Source organism: Abramis brama (assembly GCF_963993115.1).
Source record: "Abramis brama genome assembly, chromosome: 21".
NCBI lineage: Eukaryota > Metazoa > Chordata > Actinopteri > Cypriniformes > Leuciscidae > Abramis > Abramis brama.
In genome coordinates this window covers 22,011,765-22,028,073 of record NC_139983.1, presented here as the reverse complement: position 1 = coordinate 22,028,073, position 16,309 = coordinate 22,011,765, and the positions used below count along the sequence as shown (strand labels likewise).

The 16,309-nt window shown below is 39.1% G+C and overlaps 1 protein-coding gene across 4 annotated transcripts in view; it reads right to left on the bottom strand.

Moving 5' to 3' along the window:
* Positions 1 to 517: 517 nt before the first annotated feature.
* Positions 518 to 16,309, bottom strand: part of qkia (QKI, KH domain containing, RNA binding a) — a 71,806-nt gene continuing 56,014 nt past the window's right edge. Inside the window, exons 5-8 of one of the 4 annotated variants that reach the window (XM_084096095.1) lie at positions 7,431 to 7,518; positions 5,405 to 5,827; positions 2,639 to 2,713; positions 518 to 1,647 (exon numbers count right to left, since the gene is read on the bottom strand). In XM_084096095.1, the coding sequence (XP_083952221.1) occupies positions 1,631 to 1,647; positions 2,639 to 2,713; positions 5,405 to 5,827; positions 7,431 to 7,518 (603 nt within the window). In that variant the 3' untranslated portion in view covers positions 518 to 1,630. The remainder of the gene's footprint in view (positions 1,648 to 2,638; positions 2,714 to 5,404; positions 5,828 to 7,430; positions 7,519 to 16,309) is intronic. The other 3 variants (XM_084096097.1, XM_084096096.1, XM_084096098.1) reach the window with 3 other exon arrangements.

Sequence of the window (16,309 nt, the reverse complement as noted above, 5' to 3'; positions counted from 1 at the left end):
GTATAGAAATGAGAGAGTGGGGTCAGTAGCTGGGGTTGTGCAGGACACATTGCGGATGGGCTATCTGAAACGGGTGTTTGAAACTAATCGAAATAACTCACAGTTGCTTCTCATTCGTGAATTTAAGCTAATAAGGGCATTAACAAGAACACTTGCATTTTGTTTCAGCTCAGCTGACTGATTTTTGGAAGGTGGGAGGTTTTTTTCTATAGAATAAATCAGCAGAAAAAAAAAAAAAAAAAGTGTGTACACACAGCAGTGAGGTAATGCCCTCCCCCGTTCTATCTACCTCATTCATCTTCCTTAGTGTTTTTTTTGTACATCCTCAAGGAAATTAGCGTCTTGTGGTACAATTCATCACCATTTCATCCATTTTTGATTATTATTATAACATATAGATACAGGCATGGCACCAAACCTTTTCAAACCCTAGACTAGCATGACAGAACCCTTGGCGGTTAGATACATACTTGTGTGTATTTTAATATATATATATATATATATATATATATATATATATATATATATATATGTGAAATTCATTAAATGGAAACCCTTTGGCTAAATGCGCACACGTAATACTTTTTTTTTTTTTTTTTTTTTGTCTTTTATCTCACAGCTCATTCAAAGAAAGATTTGTAGAAAGTTCAGGCACTGTATGTAGGGAGGGGTTGAGAGTTTTTGGGATGGCATAGTTCGGTAAACTGATTCCGGTTCATATCCCAGCTGTCCAACCCTGAATATCCTAGATTTAAAGACTCCGAAAACACTTCACCCCAATCTCTCCTGCTATTGCCCTGCCTGACTCTGCCTACTGCCCCCTACTGAGCTGGCACAGATACTGCAATGAGCAGCACGTATAAATCTGCAAGTATTGCCAAACGCTAATAAGATACATGGAAACATAAGAAATAAAATAGGGAAAAGTAACAGAACAAAGAAATCAAAACAAGCTTTTTGCAATCTGTCATTGTAGCCATGCTCTAAGTCAGCTGGACAGGCACACCCAGAATGTGTCAGCACAGTAAAACTAATCAAATGAAAAACACAGGATTACATCAGAGAAGGACAGGAAATACACAAGTTGGTGTGAGTGCAGATTTCTTTCCTTCTTTTTCTTTTGTTGATTCATAGTGACAGTTTAAATGGGTGGGGTAGCGTATAGACAATCTGGATCCTGACGCCCCGTTTAGCGTTATAACTGATAAAACTGGGGTCATCATCATTTTATTTATTTTTTAACTGGAGCTTTGCGAGTATAAATGCATTTAAGGGCTGAATTAGCAGAAGACGCTTCTTTATTGCTTTTAAACTTCAGTGCAGATTTTTGGGTAACGCAACATCACTGTTAACATCCACCCAGTCATTTGAGGTTTAAAAAGAAAAAGAAAGAAATAATAAAAAAACAACATAAAATAATAAAGTATCATAGTTGTTATCGCTACACAACGTGTTGGTATGGAGGGTTGTTGTGTTTTATGTTGGTTTGTGTTAGGATCACTGCTCGGACAGGTGCCTCTCTCTCTGCGTCCACCAGGCTAGCAAAAGGCAATTACCAGTTAATCTGATCAGCAGGCAGGCTTGGGCGGCTCATCATTGGGTGAAGAGTTCAGAGTTCAGAGGTCATTTGTTAGTTGCCGGTGGCGGCTAGGTGGTTAGGAACAAAAACAACAAAAAGAAAAAAAAAAAAGGTAGAAAAGATATTAGTTAGCAAGAAGAGACCGGAATGACATCATTTTAACAGCAAAATGAATGCAATCTTTGTTTAACCCCCAAATCCATGGCCAAGAGACAAACACAGGCTAAACCTCGTTATGATCATGACACACTAACGTCATGATCAGAGTTCAATCAGAACGTTATTACATGTAATTAAAGCGCTAAAATGCCCCATGTTCCCACAAACAAAAGCAGAGAGGTATAACGTAGACAAACGAGAAACACATAAAAAAAAAAAAAAAAAACTAGTAACATTTTAGTGTCGAGTCGAAATGCGTGTTACGAACAGTGTAATTAGTTGTGAGGGGGAATCAGAGAGCTAGTGCTACGTTACGCAAATAAACAGATAAAGGTCGCAAAATATCACTGGATTTTTCTCTTTATTTTCAGTAAACGTATACACAGGATTCAAAAATACATCTGCTATAAAAAATACTCAAGAAATAGTACCTTTAGTAAAGCTAAAAGATAACTGGGTGTGAAGTACATTTTACACTTAAAGAGATGAACAAACAAAATCCGATGAGATTAACCTGAGACATAAAAAAATAGTGAGGTAATAACTTAAGCACTTAGACAATGGCTTTGCTGGCAACGGAAACTTATTCCAGTCCCTTCTTTGTATTTTAAAACGATTTAAACAAATCAGAAAAACAAAGCAACACAAAACAAATAATAAAATCTATGTTTTGGATGTAGATGTAGTTAAGGAACGCACTGATATATAATACTTAAACAAATGGCATTTAATTCAGTTACAGTCATGTTTCCATAAACCTGAGTGTTTCCAGAGGCATTTCATATGTAAACACATTTCCACAGTAAAGATACGCAGTGTATATAAACGTATACAATCCCCCGTTCAGAGATAATGCAATACAAAGAATAAAAAAGGTAGAAGTATCTTTTTCTAACTAACCTCTGTCTGCGGTCACTATCCTTTGGTAAGGATGGACCCGTGAATCATGTCTCCGCACTTTAGTAGCCATTGCACCTAGATTACAACAGGTCCATAAGGTTAGAAATGTTTCAGCCCAGAAGAAAAACAGACATGTAAAGCCTGAGGAGCACAGCTAGACCATGCAACCAGCCTCAAACGCTGCAGCAGAACTGTACAAACCAGAGAAATACAGAGCATTTTGACCTTTTATTTAAGAGATCCGTTCAAAAAGAGGCTAAATTTGAGCAGGCTAGCTGTGAAACAGGCTTTACATGAATTCTCATCTATATTTAAATTTAAATTGTTTCTACATAGAATACATATTCACAATATGAACACATTGAGTAGACAATTCATAAAAAAATACAAGTGTAATAAATGCATACCAAAAAACCCCAGAATTTAATCATTGTATAACTTACAACTTAAAATTACATAGTAATTGGTTTAACTCGTAAGATTTGAGACGGGCGGGCAATGGGGAAAAAAAACAAGGTGTGTTTTAGTAAAAAAAACAAATTACTACAGTGGAAGCAGCGTCATTTGATAGCAAATTGTAATCAAGTTTTGACACCCTGTGATTACTGTGTGACAGCACCTGGTTTTCTACATTTCAGCAAACCGGCTAAAATACAAACTCTGCTCTGCTCACAAGACTACATATGTAAAAAGACAAGATGACCAGTGAAAACCAAAATAGACGGAAAATTCTAAGCACGTTGATTATAAAATTAATTAATTTACATTATCTCCTTGTTCAATCTCAAAGGTAATGCACAGAACAAATCGATTTGAAACAACTGTTGATAGTGGAGTAGTAATTGCTTCCATGGTGAAGGTCAAAATTCTATATAAATTGTGAAAAAGTGAAAATGCATTTTCACACATAAATGAAGTTGTTTTCCTTTACGTCATGTTACTTGCTCTCTATAGTCTATATATATATATATATAAAATTGTGCTTGGAATGGAATACCAGATAGATGTGGAGCTGGCAGTTGTAAATATTGTTGGTCTTAGACTCAAAAGAACATAATATAAACAGTGGTAACAGACAATTTACTTATTTCTAATACCTCAGTTATTATTATACTGTTCTATATTCCTATATCAATGCACAAAACGGAATCAAGCTTGCATTATCTATATTACCAGCTTATAGAATGCAACCCAACTGATAAAACAATTCACTTAACGCGGTGTGACGATTTACAGGTTATTTAGTTATAAATTGAAAGGGTTGATGGGTTGTATTTTGCATTAAAGCAAGGGAATTTTGTAAAATCAGATGCGTTGATGTAACATTAAAATTACCACAGTTTTGATTTGTTTCACTCTTGGCATGCACAGACCTTGAGACAGATTGGTGAAGGAAGCTTTTTCAGTCTTATGATTATTGAGTGAGACCAGGAGAGGAATGACTGTCTGAAAGAATCTATTCACTGACTAGCCAAATATTTAAAACTACAATAGGAAACTGTAGACTTATGTTTCCCTCATATCTTTTTTTGGGGGAAATCTTCATTATTGATTTAAGCATTAGTAATCCTGTATGACTCTGTGGATCTCCATGAGGTGTGATGACTACCAAATCACATCATGACATCACAGAATAGTTGCTAAGGACAAATGCTTTTAATTCTGGAAGCGCTAACGTTTCCCTCGAACTCTGTGTGTATACGCCCACATGCTATGCCGCAACAGCAGATGTCCAGCAAATCACTTCTGATTGCACAGAAGCCCAGCGAGTGAGCGAGTCCTCTGAGAGAGAGAGAGAGAGAGAGAGAGAGAGAGAGAGAGAGAGAGAGAGAGAGAGAGAGGGGGGTCTGGTTTGATGCTGGATCGATACTATAAGTAAATATAAGGCTGCTAAGCTTGTAAGAGTTTAAGTTTAAAAGTGGAAACCCCGGCACTGTCAGAACAGCAGAGGACCCAAATGTGCCAACTGTACAACATCCAGTAAACTGAACTCAGAAAGCCCTCCATCGGATCAAAGACGAAAACAAACTGAAGCTTTTCAAGCATAACATTCAGCTGCTGGAACACGTGACTTCATCATGCTATTAATTGTCATGTCCACTTAAACAATTGATTTGTTAATGTTTACATTGCTTTGATGCATAGTGTGTCGAGTCTGAAAAATAGGTTGTGATGTCGTAGTTATTATCTTCTTTGCGAGTGCTTGCAGAAGCCCCTCGCTAGGCAGGGGAGTATGGGTAATTCTCTCTGAATAGGGTCGAGCACTCAAGTTCACAAGGGTAAAAATAAGACAATTGGATACAGTGAGAATAGTGGAAGAATTTAATGAACATCCCCAACGGGACTCTAGGCTCTTTCTCTCTCTCTGCCGCTCGGCACCGGTACCAAGGCCTGCTACAGCAGGGAAGAGAGAAATGATTTCAAAAGCCAGGAGAAATCCAAGGGGATCCACCAGTAGCCTGCCTGACAAAGCCTCCGGCAAGAAAGAGAGAGACGAAAAAAAGATGTGTGCAAGCAAGCATGTCGCCACTGTCTGCGATAGCGAGTGCGTGCGTGTGTCCTGAGAAAAGACTTCTTACACAGCAGCAAAAAAATAAATAAATACAATTCGAAAGACGAACACACCTTGTTTTAGACACATTTAAGTGGTCCCTTTCCCAGCCCGTCTCAGTGACATAAAATGTTTATTTTTGTGCCTAGGAAGCTATGTCTTTAATCACCTGAATTACCCAGCCCGCTAGCATGAGCTAGTCATTACATATTTACCTTTGAGTGAGTCCTGAACGGGGCCGGGAGACGCCCCATCGAACATGCCCCCGTAAAACACCCCAGCAAAGCCCTCTTGCGGGGCACCAAAGGGTGAAGTGCCAAGCCCCCACGCCCGCTTACCTAGGACTCCGCTGTGCTCGATGGGATATTCCAGCAGAGACGTGGGTGCCAAGGCATAAGGGTAATCGTAGGGCGTGGTGTAGATAATGCCCCCGTCAGGCGTCGGGGGCACCAATGTAGGGGTGCCGTTGGGTAGCACGGTGGCCATCTGAGTGGGCCGAATGATGTTCATAATGGGGGTCCCTGCCGGAGTGGGGGGTCTGAGGGCAGACTGGGGGAGGACCTGACCCGCAGGGGATGCAATCAAACGCTGGCCTTGAGCAGCCGCTGCCGCTGCTGCAAGAGAGAACGCAAGGGTGGCTGCCGTAAACGAAAGAGTGAAAGACAGAAAGAGTGAAAAGAGAGAAAGAGACAGGATGACACAGAGAGAAAAGTAATGGGAGAGATAGAGCCGTAGAAGGAGGTTTGGTGTGTGAACGTGTGTAAAATTTTCAGAGCAGAAGGGGGAAAAATAGAAATGGACAGAAGGCACAAAAACAGATGTGAGAAAAGCACAGGCAGGGAAAGGAAAACAGAAGTACATGAAAAGAGGAAAAAAGAGGGTGGGGGGAAAAATAAAGGAAAATTAGTCCATGCGATGGTCAATGAACAACAACAAAAAAGTCACATTCTAAAGCAAACTAAAACAAACCCCACAACCAAAATCATTACAGAAAATGAAATCAAAAATAAAACACAAGGAGAAACTGATGATTGATCATAACAGGGCAAACCGATCATCAAAACACAGGCACTAATACACAACAGAGTAACTGATTTAAAGCAGCACATCTGAACTTACAGTCCTGTGTGGCATGCAGAGGAGGCACCACTTCATGAGCTAAAACATGATGCTATTTCTTAGGGTTGTAACTCTACAGTGGACTTTCTAGAACTGATTCAACTAACTTGCCATAAGCTCTCCCACATGAATCAAAACCTCCACATGCCACTGGGACATTTAGTGCAGATGTTGAGAGGAAATAACCACAACAGGGCTGAAAATTAAAATGCTTGTTGTAAGCATTCTGCACTGAAGCCAAACAGAATCAAACAGGTGTGCTTCTTCCAAAGAAATGTCCCTGTCATATATATCCAAATATGCATGCACACTATCATAAAAACATACACCATATATAACAATCATGCAAATGTTACTTTAGAGAGCAGTATATACAAGCCCGAATCTCTCTGTGTCAATGTGGATATGCATTGCAGTAATGGATATGTATGACATGGGCGGAGTTGTATGCAAATACCTTTGAGCAATAATACACATTTATGACTTGAAGACAACCTAAAAATCACAATCATGCAGCAAAATGATTCTGTATGCCACACCAAGATTACACAGGCTGTGATTGCATTTGGAACAGCTTTGAAAGGAAGTGGGAGAAAGAGAGAGGGAGGAAGAGAAAGAGAGGGAGGAAGAGAAAAAGAGAGAGGGAGAGACAGAGGGAGGGATAAAGAGAGACAGAAATACTAGACTGTGGGCAGATGATTAGATGTTTTCATGAGGAGTCTGCAGTGGTAAGGATTCTTTCTTGAATTAACACGAGCATCTTGTCTGATGAACTCTAAAGTGTGGTGCTTTTTTAATTGCTCATTTATGGTCAGAATAAGACAGCACAAAAAAAGTCTTCTATATGTCACTGCATGTGTGTGTGTGTGTGTTCATTTACACATGGATTAAGGATGGATATAAGAGATGGATTATGGCTAACACATTCAGGTGTGATTTTGTGTGTGTAAGCATTTTAAAAAAAGTGTCTTGTCACTGTGAACACAATCACAGCTGAACTCATATCATTTATTAATAGTTGTCTTGTGGGTGTGCTGATGTTTAAGTCATTTTATTCAGGAGTGTGTGTTTATACAAAGCTCCTTAAGTGTCTAAGCTGTTGGTGTAAATGTCTCTCCTTACGCGTTTTTATGTTGGTGTCTCTGTACGTTCCGTTCAGAATGGCCAGCTCCATCAGCTGCATCTTCTTTAGATTATCTTCTCCTTCCGCCTAAGAAAAGAAACAGACCCTCATTACTCACAATAAATCACCAACTAGCATTAATGCAAAATCAGGTTGGTATTTAAAGTGACTGAGTGAATATATAACCCATATATATTCATAAAAAGCAAATAACAATGATAACTAATATATAACTACTATATATATATATATATATATATATATATATATATATATATATATATATATATATATATATATATATATATATATATATATATATATATATATATATACACCTGCAAAATTCCTAGAATTTAAATGAACATAACTAACTAACTAACTAACTAACTAACTAACTAACTAACTAACTAACTAACTAACTAACTAACTAACTAACTAACTAACTAACTAACTAACTAACTAGCATTGGAGTAAAACAAAGTAAACATATCTACTCTCAGCAGGAACTAAAAGTCTAGTGCTTCTAGACAGGGAAGGATGCACACTTTTGCATACTAAGAAAGAGTAAAGAGTAAACCAAACATGAGATCTCTCAACACAGAGCTACTAAAATCCCCCCCAAAATGCAAAGGGACTCGTATTTCCAACTGCAGAGAAGAGGAGGAGAAGAAGAGAGAAAGACGGAGGAGCAACCAGCTGAATTCAGATTTACATATCAAGCTACAGACACACTGGAGGACTGGGATACCTTTAACTTTTCATGGTGTTTCAGAGTTAACTTAGGAGAACACACATCAAAGGCCAAACTATTTTGACAGACACCATATTGGAGTGGTATTGTGAGAGTTGCCCTTAAGGGACTTTGACTGCAGAAATAACTACTATAGTTTAGTCAAAATCTACACATCCACATGACTCAAAGCTGAGAGAGACCCTGAGTAATTTCCTCAATCAGAGAGAAAAATAAAAACTGCACTGAAGCAACGGAATGCCCCCGCATGAATGACTCACCCATTCCTATGCACTTGAGTAATTCAACAGAGACACATTCTCTTATAGAAAGTGAAGCTTTTGTTTGAACCCTTCACAACCGAGGAGCTCATGGATAGCCATGTCACTCATGTGAAGACAGAACAAAGAAAACAGACTCAGGTTAAATCGAACATAGCGCAGAAAAGAAAGGAAAAATCTTCATTTGTCCACTTGACTACTTCTGAGCCAGATAAAACACTGATAAAAACAGTGTTCAGCGCCGTCCTTCACACATTTCACCTAGGATTAGTCCTGTAAATTTTGTGAGAACAGATCAAATCCTCTACCACGAGCCTATCATACACAGTGGAAATGAACAGACATGCACACATTGAAAGTTTCCAATGACCGAGCAGCATTCCTGTCACACATCCTTCCTCCGCCTTACAAATGATGTCTTTTCGCTCTTACACTGGCCAGCAGATCTCAGTTTCGGCACAGCTTCTCTAATACTGTCTGAACTGACAAAGAGTCTGCCATTCAACAAGGGCAAAGATCTGCTCCAGGGTTTCCTGTTCAAGCATACACACTGGTCCTCAGCCAATGAGGGTGAACCACCACTACAGAGCCACACCGATAGATACGATAAGCGCCAAAAGTGTGTCATTTACTTGCCCTCATGTCATTCTAGACTTTCCACAAAAAACAAAAGAAGTTAATAGGCAGAATATCTAGGCTACTCTTTTTTTCATTCAATGTGAATGGATGATCACAATTTTTCAGTTTGAAGCTGACTTTAATGAGAAACCATCGCTATATAAACTATATACTATACTATACTATACTATAATGAAAAAAAAAAAAAAAAATACTATAATGAAGGTAAAAACACACACAAAAAAACCCAACTCTTTGTATTATAATAGATTAAAGCAAAGGGTCAGTGCAAAGAGGAAAATCAGGGTCTGGGGCAGTCGGGCCTATTTATCCCTCTAAGAGGGGTGAGGAAGAGAATAAACGAGTCAAAAAAGCCACAAAACACCATAAACAATCACGCTTTCATTTCTGCTGAAGCAGGACTTTGTGTTGTTGGCTCAGCTCTAAATCCAAATAACAACATCTCAGTGCTGACCGTAAAAGAAGATTGAGTCGATTTTCTCTCGTCCCACAAACTAAGACTTTGTTTCTGGCTCATTCTGCAGCGTATTTAATGAGACTGCAGTGCCTCTGGTCAGTGAGAGTAACTCCCCACAGGTCTGCGATGACAGGGGTTAGTGGAGCAAAGACTTCCTTCAAGGGCCGATGACGCAGCTCCTCAGAGTCACTGTAGAGTGGACATTTCTGTTTGAGGTCAGGTCAGATTTTTTCCTTCATTCTTTTTTATATCATCCTCTTTCTCTGATTCTTCCTCTCATGATACAGGCATTCACAGGATGTTTGTAAAAAAAAAAAAAAAAAAGGAAAATAAATTATTGCAGGCGAGAGAGGGGAGGGAGGAAGTAAAATAAAGGAAGTGTACGTTCCAGAGAGCTGTGTGTCATCAGACGGGGGGAGGCTCTGGGGAGACATCCCTCTGATTTAAGCAACAAAAGCTGACACAGAGAGAACGTTTCCACACATACTCTGGGTGTGAGACATCAGGGAAGGGCGCTCAATAATCCTGCTCTATCCACAGGAATCAGATTCAATCAATGGGGTCTATTTGTAAGGGCAGCGGAGTGAAGCGGCTCTCATTGGCTGTGGGGGAGGACAGGGAACGGTAGACTGTGAAAGCAGAGGTTGTGAGCACATCAATTTTGCTACACGCACAGAACTACAGCATTTCCTCTACATAATAAATCGTTTACAGCCATTTCTGAGGCCATTTGCTTTTTCAGTGAGATTCGGTAGATCTGTGGTGTCCACCAGCAAGTGCTTACGTCCAGCAGAAAATCTTGCATGATTAAATTATATTGGATTGAAACTACATATACAGAGCCAAGTCAGGTTTTTACGAGCGTTTCCTTTCAAGTTGCAATACAATTCAAGATCATCTTTTACTAAAACACAGACCACCAGATAAGAAAAGTGGACCAGAGAAACATTTAAGACCAAAAAAATAAAAAAATAAATAATAGAGAAAACTCTAGGATTATTAGCATTACCTTTGTCACTTCCAGCACTACCAAAAGTTCCCTTTAATACAAAAATATCTTTCAACTCCACCCTCACCACCAAATATCCAACAATCTACATGATTCAGACAGTTTTATCCACCTCAGAAATAATTTCAAAAATCCTGACTGTGTTGTGAAAGCTTCAGCATGAGCTTCAGTATGAACTTCAGCAGTCACCCAGTCAGTGAAGAGAGATTACTGTGCATGACAAGCAGTTACACCACCCTTCTGCTGTCAACTGCATGGAGGTAATGCCCTGCATACGCTCAGACAGTTAGCTTGAGTGGAACTAAACCTGAGCTCAAGACATTTTCAGAGTAAAACTTCTAATGTTTTCCTTTATTTAGTTTGTTAATGGAACAGAGGGTTTAACGTTTGAAAGAGTAAAGCACAGATGTGTTCCTCGTTTGTAATGGTAATTGAATGGACTTCATTGGGAACTTTCACTGAAAAGCTAAAAATCTATATCCTAAATGTACAGTGACAAAAAGTCAAATACATTTATAAATTATTTTAAATATATAAATAAACAAAAATAAAAACTAAGGCTTTAATGCCTTTACTTTTATTCAGTGATCAATAATGCCTTATTCAAAAAATATCACAACTCAAGATCAGGAATTCGGATCCACACATAAAAGCAATGGATGGTGATTAAAATGCGGGGATTAAACACAAACATTCTCACAGTGAACCTAATTGTATTACATATAGTCAGTTAAATATCTAGGCTGAAAATGCAAAAGGTTGCAAGTTTGATCTCTGAGCAGTCTTCCCCTAAAGCAAGACACACAATGTGTGTCATATACATTGCTTCGAATATAAAGGTCTGTGAAATGACCACCATATGAAAATGTAGGCCAGGTTGGAGCGTGATAGCTGTATTTAAAATGCTGCACAGATGTTTACATGCACTGGACAAAGGCACCCATACGGGATTACGCTGGATTTCGCCAGAGAGGGCTGTGAGGAAAGAGATCAGAGTGAGCGAACAAACAAAATAAAGCACAACAGAAGATGAGGAGGGAGGGGTGCAAAAACAGAGGGAACATTAAAGTGATCCATGATTTCCATTGGTGCAACACATTGTAAAACCTTCAGCTGGCTCACCCTCTCTTCTCGCTCTCGCTTTCTAATTTTCCCTCCCCTCTTCCTATTTCTCTCTCTCTCTCGCTGCCAGACGATGTTTTGTTCTGCTCCTATGATCCTTTAATGCCACCCAATCGAGCCGAGAATATCTTGAAAGGATTTGGGAAGGCTGATCTGGAGGTTTAAATACTGCCGGATTTGCATCAGATTCTGAGATTTGAGAGTCAAAGCTGATCCGCGTGCTCTGTGCCGCCTGGGCTGTCAGCTCTGGACTGTGACCCCAACCTTGCCCGCTTTACAACCCCCTTAACCTTGTGTTCATCGGGGGCAAATGGGAGGAATGAATCAGCGGGGGAAAAAAGGCCTGAATAAATAAATCTGCAAATCCCAATAAAAGCAGCACTCTTATGACAGCCCCTTGAACATGCAGTGTGGACTGATGGACCATATTGAGGCTAATTTGAAAACAGTGCTTCCCCCGACGGCCCAGAAGAGGTTACTTCACAGTCAAGGATAGCAGCTGCAAAGCGAATACACAATATTAAAAAAGTGTTGGCCAGCGCAGTCAAGGTCTGTACTGTGATAGCCAAACTGCTCTGTGGGTCAGGGCCAATATATTAGCAAGCAGAAGGCACAGAGCCTAATATATCAAGGCATGCTGCGTGAAAAGATGTTTTGCTTGAGCAAAATTGGAAAACATATTGCATTTGAAAGTAACTGAATCCACACACAATCTTGATGACGTGTTCTGCTGACTTCAGGAGACACTGTGCACTGGCAATGGGGGATTACAAACGAAGAGTAATGGAGACATATTGGGCCAAATTGCAACCAAAAGCTTCTGGAGTAGGTCAGGATAAAATAAAAAAATAAAAAGAAAAAGAAAATTCTAAAACCAGACAAGCTACTTATCCTGTGACCAAAGATAGGAGGGACAAAATGCTCAATATGAAACCAAATTTTGGTATTGTCTACAACTGCTAAAGTATGCCCCAACACAATCCTATTCGCCCCCCGAAAACAGTGCGAGAAGATGAAAGGAATCATTCCTGGCTCTCTCCATGACATTGGTTTGAGAGGATTCTCTAGATGCCAGGACTGATCCTACTGGTCCCTGGCCTCTTCTGACTCTGAATGAGCAGATAATTAGCCCAGACACCATGTAACAAGGGTGGGAGTGCAGATAGCCAAAGGGGGCACAAAAACATCCCCGTAACTAGGCTAGAGTGCAAACACTGGCGTTTCAGTCTGCAGCTATTCTCCCCAAAGTAAAAGGATTAGTAGCTTGTTCAAAGGAAATGCAGTTGGACTGATATCCACAGGGGGTCTTTTATGGGAACCAGAAGAGATTACAGCCAACTGTTTTCACAAGAGTCAGGGGCAGGACTAACCTCAAGAGGTGGGCTGCAAACTAAGAGGTTTATGTTATTTATCCAGATAGCTTGTTACAGGAAGGAGAGCTTGGGGATGGACTCCAACTTTTCAAAGTCACAAGCTGACTTTGGGCCTCTTTCTGGAACAAGTTATGGTTGCAACTAGGGGTGGAATGGTACATGTATTCGTATTGAACCAAAACGGTACGGGCGTCACGGTTCAGTGCATAAATTTACACGGAGAATACACGGTATAAAAATAAAATGAATGTAATGCGGAACTACTGTTAGATACGCGGGTTCTTTAGGGACACCTAATCTGTAGCCCCGCCTTAGCTCTGAAGCAGACTGCGATGTAAAGATTGTGTGTGAGAGAGAGAGACTTATATTTGTGTGCGCATGTGTGGCGCGGGCGCGATCGAACAGTGGAAACATAAAACATACTCCGTCATTTTGTTTATACAGGACATCATTCAAACTGCAAAATGTTTAAGTTACTGTTAATTAAAATTAAGGAAAACAAATATATTAATCTGAAATGTAGCAAATTAATTTTCAATTCATTCAGATACAATTACCAAACTTATCTCAAGGTCTTTTTGTCTTTATATTAATTTAATTAATAAACAAATTATATAAAACTATTGTCAGTGCACTACAAATAAACTGGTTCTATGCCTTTACTTTATTAATAAAACTTCTTTAAAAAATACAAGGCTTAAGTAATTTATTTTCCTTTGGTGGTACAGCCCGAGACATGTACAAGCCTTCTGCATTTTTGTTTTGCTTTTCCCTCCATTGTACTGAACTCGTACCGAAACGTGATGTCTGAACCGAGGTATGAACCGAACCGTGACTTCTGTGTACCGTTCCACCCCTAGTTGCAACCAATACCCATCCAGATTCTTTGTCCAGGGCCGTCTTAAATTGTCAGCAACCAACTCAAAATGCAGATGACGTCAAACCTACAGTCCGTTATTGTTGAAATATTATCCTTCACTGTCAGAGGTCTGTCACACTGTATGGAAATGAAGACTATGACTGAAAAAAAAGGTAAGGGGAAAAAGGGTTGAGATGGCAGCATTAGGCTACTTAGGAATGCACCAATAATAAAATAAAATTTTACTTCTGACACCAATAAGCTGATAATTTTATTTCACATTATTGCTGACAACCGATAAAGGGTTGATATTAAAATTATATTATATTTTGTATAAATAATATTAAAACTGCTGTAGAAAAACCTTTGCATAACCATTCAAGGGGTTATACAAAAATTCTCAATTATCAGCATTTCTTGCTTTGCTCTGTATTTTGTCTCTTGGGCCTATTGTTGATTTTTATTTTTTCGGGGGAGGTACAGCCAATTTTCGGATGGAATATTCGGACAGGCTAAAGGACTAGGTCATGCTAGTTGAAACCGAGTTGTTTGGTTCAGTATTTGCTTTGATGCAAATAGACTGAACTTTTTCTTTTAATCTAAATTTCCTTCTTAACTAAACCTGGGAGAACACTGAAAACTGTAGCACCACTTATCCCAGCTAAATTATGCGGTTGCACACTGCTATGCAGCACAGTGTACTCTGAAATGCATAGTTAGCCGATAACTGGGAGGCCCTCAGGGTCACTGTTGGAGCACTTTGCAGGGCCATAGCAGTCTGTGAAGAGTGGGCAATTGAAATCCCAGAGAGAACAACAACTTAACGAGACCGCATGTTCACTAGCCGAGATAAGTGGCATTAACCCAAAAGCACAAAATGATGCCTGTCTTTGTAAATTATGCATCAGTATCATAAAAAGACGATCTAATAGAACAGTCAAAAAACAGTTAAATAAAACGCTCCCCGCAGCATCAGTTTATCATTTCCACTTAAGAAAGGCGATTCACATTGGACTATTTTTCAACCACAAAAAAGCTCAGCAGCAGATGAAAGCATCTAAAATAATGTGATGTGAAATGGGATTTTTTTTTTTGACAGTAAATAAATGGCAGTATTCTTTCTATGCAACTACGGTCTCATTTGTAGTGACACTTGTTAAGCCAGGAAAATCACTTTAAAGCTGAAAATTAAAAGACAAATCCCATTGCACTGTGTGTGAAGTGGTTCACTTCGCACATCGCTGCTTGAATTTGTGCCTTTAAAATGGCAGGTGCTCAGGTGAAAATAGGCACACAGTAAATCCCAGTCTATTCTGGGTCTGCTGTTTTCCATTCTGTTCAGTGAGTCTGATGAACTGCCAGTCCAACGGAGCGTTTGAAAATGCTGCCAGCAAAGGACGGATTAGCATACAGACCCCAAGAGAAGCATTTTCCTGTTGCGGTTCTGGTGGTCAGTAAGCCCAGGGTGCAAACCATGGGTGCAAACCATGGCTCCAACCAAGACCACGACACGTAGAAAAGGACAGCTACTTTAGGGAAGAAGATAAAGAGGGAGTGCATACTATAAAGCAGGACTAGCACAGAAAGATAATCTCAACCTCTTGGGCCTCTAGTTGTGAAACGGTCCACACTGCCAGGACCAACTACCATATCGACACCATCAGATATTGTAAAATTAAAAGTTTGCCAGCGCTCCAAGAAAAAAAGGCTCTCGGGAATGTCCCATTTGGCCATATTCTCAAAATAACTAAGGACTAACACATGGTCAGTTATAAGAGGACACTGTAGTTTGCAAAGTGTACACTAATATGAAAATCTGGCCAAAGCAGATTACGATACTGATATCATATAGTGTGATATACTGTAGATATAGTGTGATATTTTCATTTAATGGCCAGTAAAACAGCAAAATAAATTAACTCTACAAGTGAATTTAGAAAAATAAAGAAAAATAAAACATAAGAAAAAAATAATAAACAAATAAATAAGAAAAATAAACATTCGTTTTGAGATTGAAATTTTACAGTTTTAAATCAAATGATTAGTGTTTTAAAGGTTAACTTTAAGTGAATGTTAGATGACCCAACTGCAATCTGAATGTGAAAAAATAGCTAAATTAGCATACACAATTACATATCCAATATCGGTCGATATATATTCCAATACTGACCAACACAATTTTTACTAATACGATAAAATATAATTTCTAATAACAAACAATGAAATAAATATTTTGTGAATCCCTAATTAAGAAGTTTATTCTACTCTTCTAAACTTCTCTGCATATGCAAAATACAACACTGTGCTTTGAGCATGTCTACAGTATCAAGTCCCTTGACCCATTGTTCTGCTTGTAACACTTATGCAAGGAGGAGCAACAAGCGCTGATGTCTCTCCAGCTATCT